The sequence below is a fragment of the Balaenoptera musculus genome, chromosome 6, assembly GCF_009873245.2.
Source record: "Balaenoptera musculus isolate JJ_BM4_2016_0621 chromosome 6, mBalMus1.pri.v3, whole genome shotgun sequence".
Lineage (NCBI taxonomy): Eukaryota > Metazoa > Chordata > Mammalia > Artiodactyla > Balaenopteridae > Balaenoptera > Balaenoptera musculus.
Window position 1 is genome coordinate 11,430,980 of NC_045790.1, and position 26,554 is coordinate 11,457,533.

A 26,554-nucleotide genomic window follows, 5' to 3' on the forward strand; every position below is an offset into this window, starting at 1 on the left:
AAATAAAATTAAAAAAAAAAAAAGAAAGTGAGACTAGAAGAGATAAGATTTTCCAGGGAGGTGCCTGGCATGTAGGGTTATTAGCCCCATCTTGTGGCCTTTTCGGATATTGTCTCGAAGGTTAATTTTTGAACCAGCAAGCCTAACTGGAGACCTACTTGCTGGGTGAGTAGATCTAGCACAATGGGCCTCAATCTTTAGTGTACCTGAGAATCACCTGGAGAGCGTGTGAAAAACGCAGATTCCTGGGCCTTTCCCCCCAAAGAGGCAAGTAGATCAAAGAATCTGGACTCAAGAATCTGTGCTTTTATTTAGAAAGCTCCCCAGGTAACTGCAGGAGGACCACTGATCATGTATAGGAAACACTCCAGAAAGCAATAACACTTAGTGGCATCCATCGGCTTGGCATTGTGGGGAAAGGCCTATTCTGAGCAAAAGTTTGAAAGGAAATTGTCTAGATTTTAGCCTACTTGCAAGCTAACAAGTATCAATGGAAAAAATGCTGCCTGACATATCAGTAAACAAAGGATGCTGCAGCCATGAAGCCATCACAGTAACGCTACCCCGACCTAGCAGTCAACTGCTGCAGCCACCGCCCCCCTCCCCCCAATGATACACCCCAAAGAGACTCAGGATGCGAAAGCACAGGATACTGGCCCCATGTAGCTGAGATGCACATCAAAGGAATGATTTTAGTGAGCCCAGACTCTTGCATCTTCCCATACATAGAAAAGTGCTAAATTCCCTAACTTGAGATATCTGGTTTTCTTTAATTAACAGTAATCTTTTCAAGTTCCGACCACCTGGTCTTTGTTGCAAAAACTATATATCCTGGATCCTTGCCTACCTCTTTGGAGCAAGCAGTCCCTCAGAGCTTAAGTCCTCTGTTTTGTCCGCCAAATAAGACGTAATTCTCAGCTTTTAAGTTGTGCTTTTTTTTTTTTTCTTTCTAGTCAACACAAGTTAGCATGCCACAGTTTCAGGAATGCTGGTAGATGAAACTCTTGAGTCAAAGGACAGTTTATTATTAACAGCAATGGCAATAGTCAGATTATAGTCATTTGGGCCAGTTTCCTGAGCCTTAATTCCCAAAAGCCTACATGATGTGGGCCACAGGAGGAAGCTTAGGGAACCCAAATCTTTTATAATGAAGAGTAAGATGGCTAGATCTTTGCCTGGAGGGAGACATTATCTCTGCCTTCCGAGGCTGTTCATCATAGAAACGTCCTTGAAAAGATAGTCCAAAAAAGGCAGTGTCTCTGGGTGGCATACAGAAACACGAGACCTGTGGAGACTTGTCTTCCAACGGAAACCGGAAATGAAAGTGTTCCAGGGGAAAGGAATCCCACATCTGAACGTTGTAAAGTGATCAACGTGACACAGGTTGGAGAGACTCAGGCCTGCTGTACCTGGCAGGAATTTAGCCTGGATTCCAGTTCCCATAGCTAACTTTGCAGACGTCCTTGATCTCTGTTTCACTCACGAGGAAATAGATTTTGGAAAGATGGTGACTTGCCTGCCTATTCAACCACGGAACAAGAATCGGAGCTTCTCAGAGGTCTTCCACTGCCCCCTTCTCTCATTTGTTCCCGCCTTACCCCACGGGGCAGGCACAAGACTGCCCAAAATAAGTAAGCAACTAATGCGAGCGGGCACAGATCTTTGAAAGGGCACTGCAAACTCTTTTAAGCGGTGAAAAACCTAACGACGCCGTTAAGATCAGACTTCACTTCAGAACCACGAAGTAAGGAGCTCTGGCTTCTCCCACCTCACGGGCCTGAAATTTCCGGGAACCGCTTAAGGAAGGGGCTCCTAGACTTCATTTCCCATTTGAAATCGGAAGTAGGTTGCAGCGACACGGAGGCCCTAGAACACTGCTTGAGAGCTTCTTCCCGGCTAACCTGGCTCGCCTAGGACTGACCGGGACTGCGGAGCATACCGGGCCCACCCCGCTCTTCCGGGGTTTCCCGAGCCGACCGGAACTGGGGCGGAGCCTCCCGAGCGCGCCCAGCGCGATTGGTCGGCATCGCAGTCGCTCAGTGCTCCGAGTGGAAGAGGCTGACCGCCGGCCTCCGCAGGGTCGCGGGAGCCGCGCGGCGGATGGGAGGGGCCGGAGCGAAAGTTGCGGGCGCGGGATCCGGGATCCGGGGCAATGGAGCCGGGCCCCGCCTTGTCACCCGGGCCTTCCCGCTCCTTCAAGGAGGAGCTGCTCTGCGCCGTCTGCTACGACCCCTTCCGTGACGCCGTGACTCTGCGCTGCGGCCACAACTTCTGCCGCGGGTGCGTGACCCGCTGCTGGGAGGTGCAGGTGGCACCCACCTGCCCGGTATGCAAGGACCGCGCGGCCCCCGCCGACCTGCGCACCAACCACACCCTCAATAACCTCGTGGAGAAGCTGCTGCGCGAGGAGGCCGAGGGCGCGCGCTGGACCGGCCACCGCTCTCCGCGCCTCTGCCGCCTGCACCGCGGCCAGTTCAACCTCTTCTGTCTCGACGACAAAGAGCTGCTGTGCTGCTCGTGCCAGGCCGACCCCCGGCACCAGGGGCACCGCGTGCAGCCGGTGAAGGACACTGCCCACGACTTTCGGGTAAGCGCGGCCGCGAGCCGGAGGTGGCCGAGCGCGCACGTGGGCTGGAACGCAGCACCCTGACCCCGCTGCTCCTGCACTCCAGCCTGCCAGAGCTGGCTGTGCCCGGTCCCGCCCCTCTTCCCCCTGCCAGCTTGCTGGTGCCTCCTCGGGACCCCCACTCCCTGCCGCTGGTAGCATACAGAGGCTGCCTTCTTCATCAAGGCCGGCCCAGGGGCCTGAGATGGGAGGAGAGAGAATGTCAACAGGAAGTGTGAGAACTGGGGTTACAGGATGTTCTCAAGACACCTCCCCACCCCGCCCCACCTCTGAAGGGCTGAGGCCGTGCACCCTTTCTACCACAGGTGTGTGGCCCATGCCCCTTTTAGAAGCACAGGTGTGGGTAAGCCCGCAACCCTGGAACTTGGCACACTCAGGGTGGAGGTGCAGGACCCCAAGACCTGGCCAAAGATGTGGAGCCTTTTAGATCTCCCCACATCTCTCCCCTCCTTCCCGGGCTGGAGCCCTGTATTGTGTAGCTGTGGGGAGGCCTCTGGCCCTGGCCCTGGCCAGCTGGTCTCTACTGGATCACTCTCTCAGCATGCCCCTAGAGTTCCAGTGGCTATAAATAAGGTAAGGAGCAATTTTAGGGCAAACTAACATGGAGAAGTTTTTGGCAGAGGAAGGAAGAATGATCAGGAAATAAGGATTAGCCATCTCAGGGGTTTTCAGATTTTTTGACCTCAGCTAGCACATGGTAAGACATGTTTTTTCCATTGTGACCCAGACCTGCCACGTGCATGTATGGTGTCTCTATCAGCTGAAGCAAAAAGTTCTGTGACAATGTCTATTGTACTCAGGTATTTTCTGTCGTTTTATTTTAAAAACTGCACAGGGTGTAAAACATTAATTTATTTCATCACCTACTAAAACCTGCTAATACACAGGTCAGACCCACAGTTTGGAGAACCCAGCTTTGCTGATCTGAAGCTGAGTGTATTGAAAAGGAGGCACTATAAGAATGCCTGTCTCCAGACACTGTTTTAGTTTGTTTGCTTTAATGCTTTTCTTAAGAAATATCAAAAGTTGACAGTTCCATACACATTTTGACAAAGTTCAAGTGAAGGGGAATGTCATCAATATGCTTGTTTGAACCCTACACTAGCTCGGCAACGGGATAAGCCTGTAACTGCTGTCACAGTGGTCCACAGCAGTGCTTTTTCTCATTCATTTCCCTTGGTAGAAGTGCCAGGTCCTGATTTGGGACAGCTGAAGTAAGTGCTGGGCATTCTGGGGGCTGGGGTTGAGGTAGGGGGCCACCATGGATCAAGTCATGACGAATCACCATGGGACTGCCAGAAGTGTATAGATCAGGAAGATGGGCAGGGGTCAAGGCCAAGAGCACTAAGGCAGAACCCAGGTCTGAGCTAAGCCAGGATTCAAGATCAGTGAGCCAGGGGCTTCCCTGGTGGCGCAGTGGTTGAGAATCTGCCTGCCAATGCAGGGGACACGGGTTCGAGCCCTGGTCTGGGAAGATCCCACATGCCGCGGAGCAAGTAGGCCCGTGAGCCACAACTGCTGAGCCTGCGCGTCTGGAGCTTGTGCTCCGCAACAAGAGAGGCCACGAGAGTGAGAGGCCCGCGCACCGCGATGAAGAGTGGCCCCTGCTCGCCGCAACTAGAGAAAGCCCTTGCACGGAAACGAAGACCCAACACAGCCAAAAATAAATAAATTAAAAAAAAAAGAAAAAAAGATCAGTGAGCTAGGTGCCCCAAAGTGCATATGGTCTAATGACATCTTTCTGTTTATTCAGCAGATGCCTTGTACTGCTAGGCCCTGGGGATACTGCAGGACACGAGCTAAACAGGAATTCATACTCTCAAGGAGCTTCAAGCAGAGACTGAGGGGTTAGGAAGTGTTAGCCAGGTGAAGGGGGGTCAGGGAGGGTATTTCAGGCAGAGGCAGCAGCATGTGTAAGGGTCCAGAAGCAGTGACTTTCCAGGCACTGAGAGAAGGAGGATGGAGATGCAGAAGGAGCCAGGAGGCCCCAGTCTTGGCCTTTGTCCTGAAGGCTGTAGGGAGCAGTTGGAGGGTTTTAAACAGAGGAATGATGCTGACAGACCAGTGGGCACTCAGGGCGATGTCTGAGGGGGTGGGGGGTCCAGTCCCGAAAGATCTAAGGAGTGTGCTCAGCCTGGTGCTGGGTGGCCTCACTCGTGTGTTAGACAGCTGTGCGCCAGGACCTATCCTGGGTGCTGAGGCTGCAGAGGTCGGTAAGCCAGAGCCCCTGCCCCACGGAGCTCGCGCTGTAGTGTGGGGACGTCAGCCAGCAGATAGACAAGTTGTCGTTCTGGATGGGTGGATAGGTGGTGGTGGTGGGGACAGTGTGGGAAGGCTGGACAGGTGAGAAGGGGCTGATGGGGAGCCCTGAAAGCTCTTCCATAGGGGCTTTGCGGTGAGATGTGTACATTCGAAAGATTACTGTGGCAACCATACGAAGAACTCCAGCAAAAATAATCATACCAGCCAACACTTTTTGACCACTTAACTAGGTACCATGTGCTCTTAAGTGTTTACTTGTCAACACACTTAATCCTCACAAAAACCCTGTGAGGTTGTGTATTAATTTCCTCTTACTGTTGTAATAAATTGCCACAAACTTTGTGGTTTAACACAGCACAGATTTATTAGCTTACAGTTCTGGAGGTCAGAAGTCTCAGCATCAAGGGTTGGCTCCATGCCTTTTGGAGGCTAGGAGAGGATTTATTTCATTGCCTTGTCCAGCTTTCGGAGACCCCTTCCTTCATCTCTGAAGTGCATCATTCCAACTTCTGCTTCTGTTGTCCCATTGTCTTCTCTAACCCCCCTGCCACCCAATCGTAAGGAGCCTTGTGATTACAGGGGGCCCCTGGAGACAATCCAGGATAATCTCCCCATCTTAAAATCCATATTTTAATCACATCTACGAAATCCCTTTTGCCATGTAAGGTAGCACATTCCCAGGTTCTAGGGATTAGGACGTGGACATCTTTGGAGGGGCTGTTATTCAGCTTGCTATAGGTGGGTACTGTTCTCCCCATTTTACAGGCAATGACACTGAGTCTCACAGAGGTTAAGCAACTTGTCCAGAGTTAGAGCAGTTACTGTAGAGTTCACCTGGGGCCTTGGTGTGCTCTTACTCTGGTCATGGACTTTGATAGAAGCTTCTCTGGTCCCAGGGTAAGACCGTCCCTGCTGGCCCTCTGTTCCGGAGCCGTGAGGGCAGCTGCCTCTGTGTGTGGGTTCTTAGAGGCTTGTGTGGATGAGGACCATCGTCGGTGGGCCGACAGGTGTGGACTGAGTGCCTGCTCTGTACCAGGCACAGTGTGTGCAGGAAAGGGCAGGGTGGTCCAAGCCCCTGCCTTCTTGGAGTCAGGTGGGCGTGATCGAATACTAATCACGCCAATGGTCAGTCACGGGGAGTGAAAGCGGTACATCTAGGATTAGAACGCAGGTCTCCTGACTCCCAGTCTGACGTTTGGCCCGGCTTGCATCTTCAGAGCAAACCAGCCCTGAACCTCCACCAGGTCCCAGGCCTCAGCACTGCCTTGTCTAGCCCCTTGCTTCTCCATCTCACCGGACTGATATGACGGCCATTCTCTGCCCTCCAGCTTCTTCCTGCCCCAGACCCAGCCTCTTCCCCTTCTGGGGTTACCTTCTTAGAATCAGTCTAGCCAACCCTAATCGAGGTTTATTCCAGGCACCTCTTAAGTCTTCCCCCTTCCAATTCTTTCCCTTTTTCCCAACTGCTCAGCCTCATCCTGGATCTCTCCTTATGGGCCAGGCCTTCCCAGATCCAAGTTGTACTGGAGGATGTTTAATTGCCTCCTGGCAAGGCCTGTGACCAGGGGCAGGATGGGGTCTTACTGAGCACCACCCATTGAGGCTCCTGAGTTAGGGGGCCTAGCCCTAGTTGCCATGGTAGACACCTGCTTCTTAAGGAGGACTGACCACCAAGGGGAAAGGAAGAATGGGAGCCTGGATTGGAGTTGGAGAAGAAGGGCATCTGAATGAGATCAAGTTGTCCGAGATGCATCTCTGCGGTCCATTTAAGAAACCTGGAAAATAAACCAGGAGGAGAGTTAAGTTACCTGGGACCAAGTGACACTCAATGGTAATGAGCTAACACATGCCTGGTGCACTCTTTTTTTTTTTTTTAATTAATTAATTAATTTATTTATTTATGGCTGTGTTGGGTCTTCGTTTCTGTGCGAGGGCTTTCTCCAGTTGTGGCAAGCGGGGGCCACTCTTCATCGCAGTGTGCGCGGGCCTCTCACTATCGCGGCTTCTGTTGTTGCGGAGCACAGGCTCCAGACGCGCAGGCTCAGTAATTGTGGCTCACGGGCCCAGCTGCTCTGTGGCATGTGGGATCTCCCCAGACCAGGGCTCGAACCCGTGTCCCCTGCATTGGCAGGCAGATTCTCAACCACTGCGCCACCGGGGAAGCCCCTGGTGCACTCTTACAAGCACTGAACATGGATCCTCACAGCCATCCTCTGAGCTAGGTAGTGTTCTCACCCCTCTTATCCAGATGAGGAAACTGAGGGGCCGAGAAGTTAAGGAACTTGCTCAGTATCACCCGCTACTAAGTGGAGGAGCTGGGATTTGAACCTGGGTGGCCAAGCGCCAGAGCTCTTAGTTGCTATTTCAATCTGCCTGAAAAACAAATGTTTGAAATACATAGGAAAAATGACACTACCTGGAGACAGATGCCAGGAAATCCTGGTGATGGGCTAGGTGAGCATGTACAGAGAAAACTGCATTCTTCATTTTTACGGTGGCATTTGAGAGACCATGGGCACTTTCTTGCCTTTATCTTTCAGGGTTGGAGCCTGACTGCCCGAGAAAGAGCTTTTGCCAAAGTTCTCACCAGTGGTCAGTGAAAAGGACAAGGTACAGATCAGGCCTCCGAGCTCTCGATCCAGGAGGCCATGGGGTGTAGTGGAGAGAACGTCAACACCCAGTGTATTTGTCAACTGGGCAAGTGGTTAGTTGAGCATCTAGTTTGTGCTGAGACCTGGAGATGTGCAGTGGTTGAAACGGTCTCTACCTTTTCAGAGCAAGCCTTCATTCCGTCTGCAGTTTATGGAGCACCACTGTGCTCGGTGAGAGGCCCAGGCAGGAGCACCTGCCCCCAGGAAGCCTGCAGCCTTTCCAGGAAAGTGAGGCGGTGATGCTGGGTACGAAGTTCAGTGGCAGAGGTGTCCGCAGAGAGGCAACTAAACTCTACTGGGGAGGCCGAGGCGGCTTTCTGGAGGACATGAAGAGGGCCTGAGCTTAGTTTTCAAGGCCACTTTGGGATAGTTGGGTGAAGCAGGTGGGAATTGGTCAGAAGCAGCAGTATATGTAGGGCCTCAGAGGACAGAGAACCTGGCTTGTGCTGGACAACCCTGGCTGCACACATAGCTCTAGCACTTTGATAAGTACTTGAGAGGGTGCTGTGACAGGAAATAGTATTCTCTTACTGGCACCCTTCCCCTTTTCTATTATATCACATAGCACCTGTGTTAATGGATATTTTGGGTAAAACAATATTGTAAAATCCTTACGGTATTAAATATGCTATTGAAATTTGCTGCTTAAGGTATCAAATTGTAATTTTTAAAAACACTTTGTAGACTATATAATCACATTCTGAATTCTTTAGTGTAAATAAAAACTTCCTATTTTGTGTTCATTTATAATTTAAGTCATGTTGAATGTTATAATTGAAGCCAAAATCAGCGCTCTTGCTGGGCTTGGGCCCTGGGTGATGTTCCAGATGTGTCATGGGCCACTTAGCTCCACCCAGGGCAGTGATGACCCTTATTGGTCCTGACCAGCCTTTGCACCAGAGCCCCCACTAGTCTCTGTCATTTCAGGCACCCCTTGGACTACATGCAGGTCCCTGACTGGTGGGTCCAATTGTGATCCAAGGGTGTTTAGTGTTAAAATCAGAATATCAGAAGCAAACATGAAAAGTGTATTGTTTAGATTCATTTGAAATCGCGCTTTCTACCTGTAGTATTTTGTAGGTTAACCACTAAATGTATATAGGGGAAAAAAGTGGAATAAAAATTCTACAATCTAAAAAAAGACAAGGAAGAGAAGAAAAAGACGTATTGAGCAAGCAGGACAGATAGCACAGAACGGGAAGGTGGACTTAAATGCAATTATATTGGTAATTATGTTAAGTACTCCAGTTAAATGACAAAAGCTGTCTGACTGGATAAGAAAACAAAATCCAATTCTGAGCCACTTAAATTTGATGAAGTCATTAAATGAAAAAATTGCATTTGCTTAAATTCAGTATCCTTTTGTGATTGAAAAAAAATTAGCAAACTAGGAATAGAAGGAACTTCATTAAACTGCTTAAGAATACCAAAAAACTTATAGCAAATATCATATTTAATTGTGAAACACTTACAGTTTTCTTACTGAGAGCAAGAAAAAGGCAGGAATGCCTGTTATGACCAATTTTATTCAAGTTTGTATTGGAGAGCCTAGCAAATAAAGTCAGTCAGGAATAAAGGCATAAGGTTTGGAAAGAGGGAAACAACAATGGCATTATATGCAGATAATATGATTGCATCTGCATAGTTTAGACAGAATGCTGGTTTGCAAAATAAAGATTAAAAGTTGTATTTATATCAGTAGCAAATAGAAAATTTAAAAAACCATTTACAATAGTATTTAAAAAATCAGATATCTGGGAATAAATGTAACGAGAAGTGTGCAGGCAGGGAAAAATAGAAAACTTTGTTGAGGGACATCAAAGAAGGCTAAGTGGGAAGATATACCATATTCATAGATTAGAAGACAGTATTTTAAAGATGTCAGTTATCCTCAAACTGACCTGTAGAGTCAATTCTATCCCAATCAAAATCCCAACATGATTATTTTGTGGAATTTGACAAGCTGATTTTAAAATTTACATGCAAGCTCAAAGGGCCAAGAATTGCCAAAGCATTCTTAGGAAATATTTATTAGATGTCAGTTTATGTTGTAGCTGTAGAAGTAAAGATTGTGATACTGGCACAAGGATAAACAGATGGCCAGGGAAACAGACTGGGGAACCTAGAAACAGATCTGTGTGTGATGTATAACAAAGGTGGCCTTCAGACCAGTAGGGGAATGGTAGTATTCATTTTAAATTCTTAAAAAAAAATTTCATTGAAATATAGTTGATTTACAATGTTGTATTAGTTTCCAGTTTGTTCTTAAATAATGATTTTGGAGCAAACAAGCTACTGGGTCACACCATTCACAAAATAAACTTCAGGTATCCACATTAGACCCAAATGTGAAAGGAAAGCTATAACTTTAAATAATATAGGAGATTATCTTTATGACCTCAGAGTAGGGAGGTATTTCTTAAAACCAACAAGCACTAATTCCAGAGGAAAACACTGATAACATTGGACCACACTGAAATTAAGAAATATAAGTGATACAATAGAAGATACTCGTTATGCATTTAACCCATAAAAGACATACATTGTGTATTTATAATAAATTCTTACATACCAGTAGGAAAATGGCAGGCAACTCAATAGAAAAAGGGTCAAAGATTTTAATAACAGGTATTTAAAAATAAAGATCCAAATGGTTAATAAACATTTTTCATTAACATTGCTCATGTGGTATAAATTGGTACACCTGCTTTGGAAAAACGTTTGGCATTTATCTACCAAAGTTGAAGATACATGTACCTGTGGCCCAGCAGTTCTACCCCCAGGAATATTTTGTAGAAGAACCAGTGTACCTGTGCACTAGGAGATCTATACAAGAATGTTCATCCTATTTGTATTACTCGAAGTTGTAAATGACCCAGCTATCCATTGATAACAGAATGGATACCTGATTGTGGTGTATTCATAAAATAGATTACAATGCAACGATGAACGGGTAAACTTACATACAATTATGTATTTGAATCCTACAAACTTTATGTTACATAGAGGAAGCAAGACACAAAAGAATATATGTAGTTTTATTCCTTTAATATAAAGCTCAAAACCAGGCAAAACTAAAGTGTATTATTTAGGTTAGGGATCATACATAGCAGATATAACTATAAAGAAAAGCAAGGAAGTACCATAGAAATTAGGAGTTTCCTCTGACAGAAAAAAGGGATTAAGATTCAGAAGGGACATGTCCTGGGTGGTGGTTACAGGGGTGTTCAGTTTATAATTATTTAAGAGATGGCACGTTTATGTCTTATGCAAAGAAAATAAATTGGTGGCAACAACAAAGGAGATTGAAAGGTACAAAGTAACTCATTAAATTGGAGAGAAAAGGGAATTAATTCCCTGGCGGTTCCATCCCTGGTAGGGGAACTAAGATCCCGCAAGCTGCGCAGCAGGGCCAAAAAAAAAAAAAAAATTGGAGTGAAAAGGAAAGAATTTCCTCTCATTAAGGGAGGAAAGCTCTTGGTAAGTTATAAGAAAAGGTTAAAACTTCTAAAGTTTTCATTTTATAGGCTTTTAAAAATTTGAGGTATAACTTATATACAGTTAGATGCATAGATCTTAAATGTTCAGTTGGATGAGTTCTATTACACACACCCTATACCTGCCACTCCAAACGAAGTAGAGAACATCTCCATCACCCTGGAGGGGTCCCTCCTTCTTCCCAGTCAGTCTTCCACCAAGAGCAACCACTTTCTGATTTATCACCTTGGATTAGTGTTGCCTGATCTTGGACTTCACATAAATGAAATGATACTGTATGTACTCTCCTCCAGAGTAGTATATACATATACTTTTTGATTCACCTGTTATATGTATCAGTAGTTTGCTCCTTTTTTTACTGCTAAGTAGCTTTCCATTGTATGAATATACCATAATTTACTCACCCATCTCTTGCTGATGGACATTTGGGTCATTTCCAGTTTTTGATTTTCCATAAGTTTTTAAGATGCGTTGTTTAATTTGACATTTATGGGAGGAAAATTTCATTCACATGCTAGGTTGTTTAAGGAATTGGGCAAAGTATGGCCAGAACTATAAGCTTTTATTCTCCAGAAGTAAAGAAATTGACATGTTTGATGTCAACAAATTTGGAAATAAGATGACACATTTAGAAACACAAAAGACAACTAGACAACATAGTAGTAGCTTCCTTAATGAAATTGGGTGGGTAGTCTTGTGGTTAAGACTGTGGCCTTTATTCTTGGACAGTTCTGCAGACAGATCATGGTTCTGCTGCTAACTATAATTTTGGCAAGTTACTTAACTCTTCTGGGCCTTCTTTTCTCTTCTGTATATTAGCAATATAGCGCCTACCTTGCAGAAATGTAAGAATTCGATAGAATGATGTTTGTAAAGTACCTAATTTAGTGCCTTGTGCATAGTACATGCTTAATAATAACTGCTTGCTGGTGGTAATATAATCATTGGTGGGTCTCACCAGCTAGCATCTCAGAGAAGGGCACATTTTATTTAGGGTTGGGATTTGCTGAATTAAAGCAGAACTCTCCAAGTGATTGAAAAGTTTGGGAAGGACAAGGGACTGTCACCCCCTTTCCATCTTCATTACCCCGTAAATCCCGGACTGAAGGTTGAAGCGCAGAGGGTTGGGCTGTGTTGTTTGGGGCCAGCATGCCCCTGGGTAATGTGACTTGCTTCACTCCTGTCATTCACACTTATTTGGCAAATCGTGGAATTGTCTTTGGGGACCCTATTACATAACTTTGCAACAAAACATCTCGTCCCACAAAACAACACATTGGGATGATATTTCAGTGGTTTTGTGGGACGCTCATGCTAATGTTATTTTGCTGTTGAGGAGACACACCTTAGAGATGATAATACTACAGAGAACAGTATTTTTTAAAAATCTGTTAAATATTGTCAAGAAGAACATAAACGTGACTAGAATGAATAGAAAACAAAAGCTGCAGAGAAAGAAATCATTGTTTATTTTCTATAGAAGAGTGGTTAAAAGAATGGACTGTGGAACAGGACAGATGGACTAGTTATCTAGTGCTGTGTAACAAATTACCCCAATCATAGTGGCTTAAAACAAAAATGTCTATTATGTCATGGTTTCTGTAGGTCAGGAATCTGGCATGACCTGGCTGGGTGTTTCTGCCTCAGGGTCTCATGATGCTGCAGTGTTGGTTGGGGCTACAGTCTCATCTGAAGGCCCAAGTAAGCCAGGATCCCCACTCAGGCTCACTTGTGTGGTTGGTGGCAGGATTTGGGTCCTTGGGGCTGTTGTTTGGATACCCTCAGTTCCTAGCCCCATGGGCTGCTCCAGAGGGTGGATCACTTCCATCCAAGGGAGCAAGCACGGGAGGGCAAGAAAGGGTGTGTGCAGGCTTTTTGTCACCTCAATTCATGTCCCATCACTTTTGCCATATTCTGTTGGTTAGAAGCAAGTCACTAGATCCAGCCCACAGGGAGGGGATTCCACCAGGGCATGAGTACTGGGAGGTGGGATCATTGGGGCCATTTTAGAGGCTGTCTCCTTCAATCTGTGCTCTGGCCCCAATGATGGATGTCCCTCCCACATGCAGAGTATGTTCACCCCCTCCTAAGATTCCCAAGCATCTTGTCCCATTACAGCATCAGCTTGAAGTCCAGAATCTCGCCATCTAAATCAGGCCCAGGTAGGGATGAGGCTTTTGAGGACAAATCTGTATTTATCACTCATAACAAATTACCCCCAAATTTGGCAGCTTAAAACAACAAACTTTCGGGCTTCCCTGGTGGCGCAGTGGTTGAGAATCTGCCTGCCAATGCAGGGGACACGGGTTCGAGCCCTGGTCTGGGAGGATCCCACATGCCGCGGAGCAGCTAAGCCCGTGAGCCACAACTGCTGAGCCTGCGCGTCTGGAGCCTGTGCTCCGCAGCGGGAGAGGCCGCGATAGTGAGAGGCCCGCGCATCGTGATGAAGAGTGGCCCTCACTTGCCGCAACTAGAGAAAGCCCTCGCGCAGAAACGAAGACCCAACACAGCCAAAAATTAATTAATTAATTAATTAAATCCATGAGGAAAAAAAAAAACCCCAAAAAACAAAGTTACCCTGCTGATAAATAATAGATCAGAAGTTTAAATCCTTGTCTACCGATGTTCAAACACAATGTCATTTCTACATGAACTCTTAAAAAAAAAAAAAAAAAAAAAAAAAAACAACAAACTTTCTTATCTCACAGGAGGGAGGGATCACTGGGAACCATCTTAGAGGCTGCCTGCCACCACTGTTTAGGTTCTCATCCTTGCTCTGCCATGAACTAGCTGTGTGCCCTTGGGCTAGTCACTTCCCCCTTCTGTGCTTCAGTGTTTTCATCTGTAAAAGGGGGCTGATAAAATTACTAATAGGAATAATGTGATGATTAAGTGACGTAACGTGTAAAGTAATTAGTAAAGTCCTTGGCACATAGTAAATGCTCAGTAAATGGTAGTCATTTATAATTAATGTTGTTAGAATTGTTATTTTTCCAAAGAGAAAACTTGCGAGGCTTTTTCAGAATGTAGAGGGAAAAGGATAAAGATGGAGAGAAAATGCTAGGCCTGGGATACAAAAGGTCAGAATCCAACCTAAAACCAGCAGTGGTTCCTCTAGGAGCCCAGGGAGATCAGAGCAGAGGTTAAATTTATAAAACAAAAACTAAGCAAGAAGTATTTGAATCTGCTGATTAAAGTCTTTCACACGATCCAAGCACTATTAGAATATCAGGATAAGGCAGGGATGCGGGGAGACGTGTACAGTAGCCCATCTGTAGTTACAGGTTCCACATCTGTGGATTCAACCAATGGGAGATCAAAGATATTCGGGGGGGAAAATCCAGAAAGTTCCAAAAAACACAACTTGAATTTGCCACTCTGGCAACTATTTACATAGCATTTACATTGTACTTACAACTACTTACATAGCATTTTATACAAATACAACACCATTTTTATATAGGGACTTGAACATCCTTGGATTTCAGTATCCATGAGGATCCTGGAACCAATCCCCTATGGATACCAAGGGAAGACTGCAGTTTAGATAAGGCCCTGTGGGAAGAACTGGGTAAACGCCACTATCAGGCCTATTCTTTCGTGTCTGCAGACCAGTCCAGTTCAGAAAGTCACCAGGGGAGCCTGTGAGCACATTGTTTTAACGTCGGGCCCACAGCTCGGGCTCATGGCCCAGCGTGCACCAGCTTTAGGCCAAGCGGGGTGCCTTCTGTGCTGTCCCATGACCAGCGTGGGAGGGAACAGGTCCCTTTACCTCCTCACCCTGTCTCTCTGTCTGTATCAGGTATAAACGAAGGGGCCGGGTTAGAGGGTATCTGAGGCCCTTTATGCCATACCCCATCCAGTTCAAGGTCAGGGCTGTGCTTTTCCAGCTGTGTCCCACAGCACATGGCCGGACCGGGTTCAGTAAATGTGGTTGAGTGGTACCCACGGTGAAGTGCAACTCCCGCCGTGATGTGGCGTGCCGCATCCCTGCCCGGCCTCCGCCCTAACCTGCCTCCTTGCCTCCTTCTCGCCCCTCACGGCAGGCCAAGTGCAGGAACATGGAACACGCGCTGCGGGAGAAAGCCAAGGCCTTCTGGGCCATGCGGCGCTCCTACGAGGCCATCGCCAAGCACAATCAGGTGAGTGACGCTGGGGCTGAACGGGGCGATGGGGACACCCGGGGTTGCTGGGCGGAGAGGTGCAGGTGGGCTGGCCCTGGCCATGCTGCTGCCCACAGGGTCGGCCTTCGCCAGCCCTGATGGCCTCGCACAGCCTTGCCCTCGGACGCCGGTTGCGGCTGCGTGGCCTCTTTAAACACCATGCCAGCAGCCACGGAGCAGCTTCAACAGCCCCCTGCGCCACCTGCCCTGTGGTTTCAGGCTGACAGCACGTGCCACGCTGCACCACTTGCCCGGCCGCTGAAGCCAGCGGCACCCTCATTCTCACTCCCCACGTCCATGGTCTCCAGAATGCATCCCGTCCGTTGACACTCCCGCTCCACTGCCACCATCCTGGTCCAGGTCCCCTCCTCCTACCTGGGCCCTGTACTTCCACTCTTGTCCTGCAGTCCACGCTCCTTGGAGTGGGCTGATCTTTTAGAAAAATAGATGGATTGTGTCACTCCTCTGCTTAAAACTGTCCAGTAGTTTCCATGGCACCCACGGCACAGTCCAGACTCCTCACCATCCAAGGCCCTTATCCAGCCTCCGTGTGCCCCTCAGCTGCATCTCCTCCCGAGCTTGGCCCGTGCCGTCTGCCTGGCTGGCCTGGTGCAGGATGCGGTGGGGACACCTAGGGAGTGTCCATGTGCCCAAGTGACAGCCGCTGTCTGTCCATCCCAGGCACTGTGGAATTCTCAGGTGGTCAGGTGTGAAGAGTCCAGGATTCCGGCTTCATTAATGCTTTTCCTCTAAAGCCAGTCAATCCAGGTGGATGAAAAGTGAAAGTTTTGTGTTTACCTCTTTATTGAGGGGCTGCCATTGCCAGCATGAGAGTGGCTGGAGCTGAATTTACACTGGCTGGTTTTTCCTGTCTACTCTGTTTTTTATCTTCTGGTGTGATAAGAATCATCCCAGATTTCACTCTCTCCCTCTATACGTTATCAATCTTTTTACCTGATGTTTCAACAGTGCCATCTCTCCTCATATGCATTTCTTTGTTTATTAATAAGTGTGTACATCCTTTCACAAGTATAACAGCCATTTGCATTTCTTCTGTGAAGTTCACATTCTTTTTCTTGGAATGTTTGTCTTTTCTCCTTGCACATTCATAAGAACACTATTATGAAGAATAATAATAATCTACCATAGGTTGGAAGTATTTTTCCTAGTTCGTCCTTTTTCAAAAAATCATTTCCCCCCTTTTTTGGTCATTTTCCTTTTTTCAGTGAATCATTTTGTCATCGTATTATCAGAGCCATAAACATATATTGAATTTTCAGTTCAAAGATGTGGGTTACTAACCTGCCATTGCTAGAGTGCACAATTCGAGTTGTTTTTCCAAAAGTTGTCATGGAATTGTACTTATGTATTTAAACTTATTAGTAGTCTCTTGCCATATAAAACTTCTTATTTTTACATGTATCCAATTATCTCATTCTTTCCTTGAGGCTTCTCAATTTTATATCATGATAAGAAAAGTCTTTCTCATTCCAAGATGAGAAATAGGTCTCTGCTTTTTCTTTGAGTGTATTTATGGTTTTGTTTTAACTGTTATTTTAAATGCTTTTCGTAGTTACGATTAGGAGTGTGCATATTATTAATGATTCAGTTTTAAAATAAATACTTCCTACTATTTTTTTGGTAAGTCTCTCTATCAAATTTGAAGTCCTAATATTGGAAGGCAAATAATTTGTTTTAAACGATTAGACATTGGATTTTATTTTATTTATTTATTTATTTACTTATTTTGGCCATGCGGCGCTGCAGGCAGGATCTTAGTTCCCTGACCAGGGATTGAACCCCTGCCCCCTGCAGTGGAAGTGCGGAGTCTTAACCACTGGACATCCAGGGAACTCTCTGGAAGGCAAATAATTTTTTAAAATCTTTGCTGTTTGCCACAGTTCACTTCTGTGATTCAGGGCTTCCCTCACTATTGCACAACCTATACAGGTACAGAGTATTGCTGAGGAATTTATAGGACTACAGTTGTCATCTATAAGCAGTGATTTGATTTGATTTTTCATGTATCAAAACAACCTCATTAGGCTGTTTGACTTATTTTAAACTTATAAATTCGTGCTAAGAAAGCTGCATGTATATTTTGTCTTTCGAGGTTTTGCATGTGATTTCTCCTGAAAAATGGAGTTCCTTTGCTAAACATCTGGGAGCCACCGGGCTCTGTGATGGCTGAGGCCCCCTCCCACCCTCTGCTGCAGGTGGAGGCTGCCTGGCTGGAAGGGCGAATCCGGCAGGAGTTTGACAAGCTTCGAGAGTTCTTGAGAGTGGAGGAGCAGGCCATCCTGGATGCCATGGCCGAGGAGGCCAGGCAGAAGCAGCTTCTGGCCGAGGAGAAGATGAAGCGGCTGGCGGAAGACACGGAGGCCCTGGCCCATGAGATTGAGCGGCTGCAGATGGAGATGAAGGAGGATGACGTCTCCTTTCTCATGGTGAGGAGCTCAACGTCCAGAGTCAGTGACGGGCCACACGTTCAGGGGCCAGCGGGGAGCCTGAGGCCAGCGTCCCTGGCCGACCCAGCCTTCCCGTAGCTTCCGGACCCCGGGTTGGAGGAGCTTACAGATGCGGTGCTTGGCTTGTGTCAGGAGGCGGAGGAGCTTTTAATCAAGACCTTGAGGGCCTCTCCACTCCTCTCTGCCTCTCTCCTTCCCTCCTCCTCCCTCTCCCTTCCTCTCTTGCACTTTTTCTTTCTCTCTCTTTTTTTGTTTCTTCTCTCTTGACTCCTTCTTGATACAGTGGAGTACTTTTTAAATAATTTTTTATGTGGGGCTTCTTCTAGATTTATGGAAAGTTGCCATTCTGTAGGTTATCGTTTCACTTTCTTCATGGCATCCTTTGAAGCACAAAAGTTTTCCATTTTGCTGAAGTCCTATTTATCTGTTTTCTTTTGCTGTTTGCGCTTTTGGTGTCATATCTAAGAAACCATAGCCTGATCCAAGGTCATGAGTTTTATAGTCTTATCTCTACATTTAAGTCTTTGATCCATTTTGAGTTAATTTTTGTACATGGTACAAGGTGGGAATCCAGCCTTTTGCATGTGGATACCCAATTGTCCCAGCACCATTTGTTAAAGACCTTTCTTTTCCCATTGAATGGTCTTGGCACCCTTGTTGATAACCAGTTGACAGTAAACATTACGGTTTATTTCTAGACTTTCAGTGTCCATTGATCTGTATGTCCTTATGTTAGTACCACACCGTCTTGTTTAGTGTTGCTTTTAATGAGGTTTTTTTTTTTTTAATTGAGGTATAGTTGATTTAGAATATTATATTAGTTTCAGGTGTTCAGCATAGTGATTCAAAATTTTTATAGATTTATATTCCATTTAAAGTTATTATAAAATATTGGCTATATTCCCTGTGCTGTAAATATATCCTTGTAGCCTGTTTATTTTGTACATAGTAGTTTGTGTCTCTTCATCCCCTCTCCTTATCTTGCCCCTCCCCTCTTCCCCTTCCCTACTGATAACCACTAGCTTGTTCTCTATATCTGTGAGTCTGTTTCTGTTTTATTATATTCATTTGTTTGTTTAATTTAGTTTTTTAGATTCCACATATAAGTGGTAACATACAGTATTTGTCTTTCCCTGACTTATTTCACTTAGCATAATATAGTTGTTGCAAATGCCAAAATTTTATTCTTTTTTTATGGCCGAGTAGTAACTTTTAATAAGTTTTGAAACCAGAAAGTGTGAGCCACCAACTTTGTCCTTCTTTTCCAAGATTGTTTTGGCTATTCTGAGTCCCTTGAATTTCATATCAATTTTAGTATCAGCTTATCAGTTTCTGCAAAGAAGCCAGCTGTTATTTTGCTAGGAATTGCATTGAATCTGTAGATCAGTTTGGGGGGGGTATTGCCATCTTAACAATATTAAGTCTTCTGATCCATGAACATGGGATGTATGGCTCCTTTTGAGGTCAGAAACTCATGTTTTCTCTGTGTCTCTGTTTGTGTCTCTGTTTTTTTCTTTTTCAGAAACACAAGAGCCGAAAACGCCGGTAAGTTGCCAAGGCTGGTAGAGGGGAGGGGAGGAGTTGGCAGAAATACCAGGGGTGCAAACTCCCATGGCTCCAGGGCCAGGCATGTAATGAGACTGGCTGGGTGCAATACAGAGGGAACAGGGGGACTGACCAGGTGGAGAGCCCTCTTTCAAGGCACCCACTTCCGATTTGCACTGGTGCAGTGTTGTTTTCCTGAGTGTGGAACGTGACCACTCCCTGTGTGGGGAGAGAGTGCCATCGTGCACAGGGCTTGTAGTTCTCTCCCCCTGCCTCTGAGAGCCTCAGGACATGCTGGTTTGTGTTGACGGTTGTAGAGTTCACAGGGATGAATACGGAAGAACTGTGTCCCCGTCAGAGCTGGACAAAGATGGAAGAAAGTGCTTTGGGCAGTAGTGAGTTCCCTGTCACTAGAGGTGTTGAAGCAAAGGCCAGTGACACCTTCAAACTGTGGGACTAGAGGGCCCTTAAGGTGCCTTCCAACTCATACACCCTGTGAGCTGATGTGTACGTGTGATTTCTGCCCACATGCATGTCTGAGAACCTCCTATTTATATTTATCCCAGTGCGGGCAGGATGGGCTCAAGTACTGAGTCCTGAAGGGGTGTGAGCTGCCCAGTTGGGTCCTGTTGTCTTGAGTAAGATGGCCAGGGAGTCTAGGCCTGAGGCAAGGGATCCTGTTTCCAGCTGACCCAGTTAGGCCCCAGGATGCATGGCCCTGGCCCAGCGCACCAGGCCCAATTCTCCTTTCCCAGCCTCTTCTGCACGATGGAGCCGGAGCCTGTCCAGCCTGGTATGCTCATCGACGTTTGCAAGTACCTGGACTCCCTGCAGTACCGAGTCTGGAGGAAGATGCTCGTGTGTGTCGAATCTGGTGAGAGGGGCCCAGGCAGGTGTAAGAGGGGGGAGGTCATGCAAGGCAGAGAGCCAGCTGAACTCACTCCTTCCAGCTTCCCACCCCTCCTCCTCCTCCCCCCACTGGTCCCTTCTCCAGCCTCTTTCATTCACGCCCCCGTGCCCTGCTCCCCTTCTTGCCCCACTGCTCAAACCCCTCCTGGCCGAACCCTTCCTTTTTGGGTCCTGACTCTTGGCCACCTCTTCAGAAAGAGCAACTGACTTCCCTTTCTATTCCGAAACATATTGTATATATAACATAATGAAAGAGTTCCTCAGTTCAGGGGCGCCTCTCCAAGGTGATTCCAGCCCACATGAGTCACTATATCATGTGCTGTGGACTGAACGTTTATATGTCCCCCCGCCCTCCAAATTCATATGTTGAAGCCCTAACCTCCATGTGATGGAACTTGCAAGCAGGGCCTTTGGGAGGTGATTAGAGTTAGAAGAGGTCATGAGGATGGGGCCCTATGATGGGATTAGTGCTCTTTTAAGAAGAGACACAAGAGAGCTGGCTTCCTCTCTCTCTCTCCCTCCCCCGTGTGAGGACACAGCAAGAAGGTAGCCATCTATAAACCAAAGAGGGCCCTCACCAGCAACTGAGCATGCTGGTACCCTGGTCTCTGAATTCCAGCCTCCAGAACTGTGAGAAATATAGTTCTGTTGTTTAAGCCACCCAGTCTCTTGATACTTTTGGAGTAGCAGTCCGAACATGATTTTACAGGGAGAAATGTCAGTGACCCAGGGGCATGTTACATGCTTTTGTTAGATGTCACAGGCATTGTGTCAGGGTCAGGATCCCTGCCTGCATTGGCTTCCTGTGGCTGTCCGAACAAGGGACAAAGACTGGATGCTTTCAAATGGCAGAAATTTATTCTTCTGGAGGCTAGAAGTCCAAAACCAAGGTGTCAGCAGGGCTGTGCTCCCTCTGAAACCTGTAGGGGAGGATCCTTCTCTGCCTCTTCCTACCTTGTGGTATTTGCTGTCAGACCTTGGCTGGTGGCTGCAGCATTTTGACCTGTGCCTCCAGTATCACAGGGCTTTTCCCCGTTATGTGTCTATGTCTCTTCTCCTCTTTTATAAGGACAACAGTCATATTGGATTAAGGGCCCCCTCTACTCCAGTCTGATCTCATCTTAAATACTTATATCTGCAACAACCCCATTCTCAAATAAGGTCACCTCCTGAGATACTGGGGGTTAAGACTTGAACATAGCTTTTTTTGCAGGGCACATTTCAACCCATAACACCACCCCTCAGCCCAGGGCAGCCCCCTCCATGCACTGGGCCCGGTGGGACACAGTCTGTCAGTTTAGGGGGACTGAGGCATCAGGCTGGCCTGACAGCAGGGCGGGCTCTCAGGTTTGCTGATTTCACCCACGCTCTTCCCACTGCCCACCCAGTGCCTTTCAGCTTTGATCCCAACACTGCGGCTGGCTGGCTCTCTGTGTCAGATGACCTCACCAGTGTCACCAACCACGGCTACCGGGTCCAGGTAGAGAATCCGGAGCGCTTCTCGTCGGCGCCCTGCCTGCTGGGCTCCTGCGTCTTGTCGCAGGGCTCGCATGCCTGGGAGGTGGACCTGGGTGCACTGCCGAGCTGGCGCGTGGGCGTGGTGCGGACGCGTCAGGACGCGGGTGCCGAGGGCCACTCGCACAGCTGCTACCACGACACGCGCTCGGGCTTCTGGTACGTGTGCCGCACGCAGGGCGTGGACGGCGACCACTGCGTGACCTCGGACCCCGCCACATCGCCCCTGGTCCCGGCCATCCCGCGCCGCCTGCGCGTGGAGTTGGAGTGCGAGGAGGGTGAGCTGTCCTTCTACGACGCGGAGCGCCACTGCCACCTGTACACCTTCCACGCCCGCTTCGGGGAGGTGCGGCCCTACTTCTACCTGGGCGGCTCGCGGGGGGACGGGCCCCCCGAGCCGCTGCGCATCTGCCCCCTGCGCATCACCGTCAAGGAGGAGCTGGATGGCTGAAGCCCGCCCTGCCGGATGCCGCCGGGTCTCGCGCCCCGGTCCCGTTTTCTTTCTGTCTCTTCCCAAAGGCACACTCGCCTTGGTGTACCTCTCTGCCTCCCGCCTTCTTGCCAGGATCTTCCTACTGGCCATCCTTGTCCTTTAATGTGGCTCCAGGCCATGTGCCTCCTCCCTCATTTTTGGTCCCTTCTCTACGTACCTTTGAAAGTCATCCAGGAGACACCTCCCTGATTAGGCTTTTTCCAAAGTTGTGGCATCCTCTGGATGTGAATTTTCTGATTCACATTCTAAGATTGCAGGGGATAATGTTTGCTTCTAGAATGGGTCTGTTTAAAAATGTAAGTTTCATCATTTTCCAAGAGTGGTGAGGCCAGCAGACTGGAAGAGGAGTGCTGTTGACAGGAGTTTGTTACTCACACAGTCCCCAGGAGGAGGGGCCCTGCCATGGGGGGTGGGGGTGGGGTTTGGGCAGCACCAGGGTCCTTAGGAGGCAGGGGGCGTGAGGGGAAAGCATGGGTGGGAGACTTATTGTACTTTTCAAGGGAAGGAACAGGTCAGGCAGGGTAAGTGGGTTTATGATTGGCAAGTTGGAATGCTTTTGACCGGCTCTAGGGTACAGGGATTGCCCCTAGTTGTCTGATACCTGGCCCTGGGATGATTAGGACAGGGGGATATTGGCCTGGAGTGGAGGAGCCCTGTGAGAGCCTGATACAGGAGGTGGTTGGGGGGTATAGCTCTGCGTGTAGAAGGTTGGCTGCATTTGAAAGGCATGCTCATAGGGGAGTTGTTTGCTATATCCAGGAATTTGCTAGCCAGAGAAGCCCCAGATGCCAAAGTGTCAAGATTACAGAAAAGAAGAAAATACAGTTAATACAGGACCATTGCCATGGCTTTGGGGAGGACCCATGGCCAGGCTTGTCTGTCACTTTATACCAGTACTTAAAACTGCTCCAAGGGCCTCCCTGGGGCCCTTCAGGGTGGGGTTGGGGGCAAGGCTGCCCATCAGCTCGGCTCTGATTTATTGATTTACACTTCTGGGATGACTTCCTGTGAACAGAGGTTCCAGAGCACTTTAAAACACACAGTTTAAAAACCATGGTTTAGACTTGTCCCCTCTGTGGGCCTCACTTTCCTCATCTGCAGTGAGATTGTAGGCCTGGAAGGCGGTGCCCTTCTGTAATTGTGTGGAGCATCTTCCTCTGATTCTTCTCACAAAGGTACAGAAGGGAGGGAAAGAGGGGCCCTTTCAGTTAGGAAGGAAGGAAGGGGACATGGTCCAGGGGAAGTACAAGGAGGGAGGGAGCTCCAGGGCTCCTGTCTTTGCTGACCTCAGCTTGCTCGTTCTTGTTCTCCTGGCTTTTGCGTTCTCATCCTGATTGCTTCTCCCTCTGCCATGCCTACAGACTCCTACCTCCACCTTTTCTTCCTCATACCTGCCTGCAGAGAGTTTTTAATTGTCAACTCACCGTGTCCTGGGACAGTACTGTAAAAGGAAATGTTTTCCCACTGGAGCAGTGTTCTAATGGGGGCGCTTTCCTGACCGAGGACTCACAAACTTTCTCCTGCTTGTGTCCCCTGGTTCACAGAAATGGACATTTTAAGCAGAAATGATGATTCAAAACTAAAAATTGGCTATAAATAGGATGTGTACATCATTGGCAGCCATGGGGAGCGACGTGGTAGGATACGCCACTGAGTGAAGGAGAGCAGGCGTGGGCGAGGGGGTGAGGATGTTGGCAAACAGGTGTGAGCTGAGCAGGGCCCTGCTAAAGGCTCTCAGACTCAGCAAAGCTCAAGGCACTTTGCAGCCAACACATCTGAGTCCCGTGTGCACTTTCTACCATAAAGTATTTATCTAGCCCATCAAATATAATTTCTACATAATAATCTTGACCTGAAATTATTTTGTTAGTTGTAATAAACTTCTAAAAAATGTTTTTCCTTTCCACCTTAGGTGCTGGAAGAGGTTTTCTTAGAGGATAATTTGCATAGCCTAGGCCCCTTTTTACCAAAATGAAAAACGATATTTGAGCTAAAGCCCACTTCGTCTTTTGACATTTTCCTTTCAGTGTTGTTGTAAACAAAAGTTCATTCACCTTGTAGCATGTATGCCACTTTTTTTGTTTTTATTATTGGGTAATCTATTGTAGGGATATTCTACATTTTATTTATTCTTCAGTTGGTGGAAACATTTCGATTGTTTCCACTTTTTGCCGTTAGGAATAATGCTGCTATAAACACTTGAGTACAAGATTTTGTGTGGACATACGTTTTTCGTTCTCTGGGGTATGTATCTAGGTGTAGACTTGCTGGATCATGTGGTAACTCTGTTTAACCTTCTGAGGGACTGCCAGGGACTTCCAGTGTGGCTGCACCATTTTATAGTCTTAACAGCAGGGTATGGGGGTTCCAATTGCTCCATATCCTCGTCAACACTTGTTATTGTCTGTATTTTAACTTAGCCATCCTAGTGGGTGTGAAGTGGTATCTCATTGTAGTTTTGACTTGGATTTTCCTGATGCTTAATGGTATCAAGCCTCTTTTCATGTGCTTATTCTCCATTTGTTTATCTTCTTAGGAGAATTGACTTCAGATCCTTTGCCCATTTTTAACTGAGTTTTTTGTCATTTTACTACTGAGTTGCAAGACTTCTTTATATACATTCTAGATACAAGTCCCTTATCACATACATGATTTGCAAAAATTTTCTGCCACTCTGTGGGTTGTCTTTTCACTTGCTGGAAGATGTCCTTTGAAACACAAAAGTTTTAATTTTGATGATGTCCAGTTTATGTTTCCTTTCGTTGCTTGTGTATCCTAGATCTCTTACCTTCGACACTGCCCTTAAGCTCAGAGATGCCAAATTCTGGATTTTGGCTCTGACTTGGGCATTTGTCCTGCTGACAAGGAGCCCTAGTCCAAGAGCCCGTTCCTTCTTCCCTTGAGCCCTCTTACCACCGCCTCCCTCTCTCACTAGCCCCCATTTCACTCTCCTGCTCAATGTGACATCCAGGCTGGAGGTTGACTTAATGAGTCATGAGCTACCTGAGCCTTTTGAGCCTCTGCTCCCTCATCTAAATGAGGATTAAGATACCTACCTCAGGCTGTTGCGGGGATTTTGGTGTACAAATGCCATGTGGTATATCCTAAACATAGTATAGATGTAATACCTGTTGGCTAATTCTTCAGAAAGTGGGAGGTTTTGAATGTTGACCTTACGAATCATGTTAATGAAAAATCCCAAAGGAACCTGAGAAATGTAAGTTATCCAATATTGGGAGCACTCAGATTTCTTGCGACTTTTAACAAGAATGTATACACAAAACTTATGTTTATGACAAATTTCAGTAACATGGGAAAATGGTTATGTTGTGATGACCGAGAAGACTAGGATTTATATGTATAGACATGCAACACACACAGAAAGACAATATGTCTCTACTTTGTGTGTGTTGTTTGATTAGATCATCCATTTATGTGCCTGTAAATTCCAAAGGTACAAAAGGTTCTAGAACAGTCTCCCACTTCTGCCCAAACACTCAGCTCCCTTCCTTGTGGGCAATCATTACCATTAAAAAATCCAGAGAGATCTTAATGTACAGCAATACTCTTGTTTTATGGGTATATTCTGGTTCCCCCAATACACTGTAATTTAAAAGCAGATACTCTAGATCTGTATCTCTAAGCAACCCAACAAGAGGAGAAAACTCAAAATAAAGGATGTTATTCAAATAATTTCCTCCCCTCCAGGGGGAGGTTTGTCATGGATGTTTTCATGCAGTCAGTTCACTGGCGGATTCAGCTTTTCATTGTTTATTTCACCCTGGGGTTTTAAAACAGGGAAAAAACAAAGTGGAATTTAGTTGCTCCTGACATTGGAAGACAAACCTTACACTTGAGACCTCAACATATGTTTTAAAAATCTCAATCCTCACCAAGGTGTCTAGTGACCTACATAGCTAGCGGTTAAGAGGCTGGGATATGGGATGGACAACCTGGATTCAAACTCTGCCTCAGCCACTGTGTCACCTTGGGAGAGTTATTTAACTTCTCAGTGCCTTAGTTTCATCATGTGAAAGAATGGAGATAATATCTTAAGATTAATGGAGATAATAACCTACTTCATAAGGTGGTTATGAGATTAAGTGAGCAAATGTGTAAAGCACTTAGGACAGGGTCTGGCATATACTTTGCCGTTGAGAGTTTACTATTGTTTCCCCTGGCTCTGCTACTCCATAGCTCTGTGACTTCAGATAAAGCCATTCGACTTCTCTTCTGTAAACGGGGAAACGAAGACTCGGGCATGATTTTTTCAAGGTCTTTTCCAGTTCTAATGTCCTGTGATTCATAATTTGTGTCCCTAGTGAAGGCTGGTATCCTGCACGCAGTAGGGGCTGCTGATTTAGGGTGCTGCTGTCGACCAGTATCCAAGACCCTGCATGTGGTACCAGAAGGCTTGCCTCATG

The 26,554-nt window shown here is 46.9% G+C and overlaps 1 protein-coding gene across 1 annotated transcript; it reads left to right on the plus strand.

Annotated features, from left to right (window-relative positions):
* Window positions 1-869: 869 nt before the first annotated feature.
* On the plus strand, window positions 870-22,519 carry TRIM35 (tripartite motif containing 35). Its single transcript, XM_036856770.1, has 6 exons — window positions 870-2,587; window positions 15,084-15,179; window positions 17,417-17,647; window positions 19,191-19,213; window positions 19,969-20,087; window positions 21,511-22,519. The coding sequence occupies exons 1-6, from the start codon at window positions 2,153-2,155 to the stop codon at window positions 22,086-22,088; spliced, it is 1,482 nt and encodes a 493-aa protein (XP_036712665.1). The 5' UTR covers window positions 870-2,152; the 3' UTR covers window positions 22,089-22,519.
* Window positions 22,520-26,554: the final 4,035 nt, after the last annotated feature.

Coding starts and splice junctions, on each gene's coding strand:
- TRIM35 (XM_036856770.1), top strand. CDS start 2,153: ATGGAGCCGGGCCCCGCCTTGTCACCCGGGCCTTCCCGCTCCTTCAAG. Junction 2,588..15,083: donor ACACTGCCCACGACTTTCGG/GTAAGCGCGGCC, acceptor CCCTCACGGCAG/GCCAAGTGCAGGAACATGGA. Junction 19,214..19,968: donor CACAAGAGCCGAAAACGCCG/GTAAGTTGCCAA, acceptor CTCCTTTCCCAG/CCTCTTCTGCACGATGGAGC.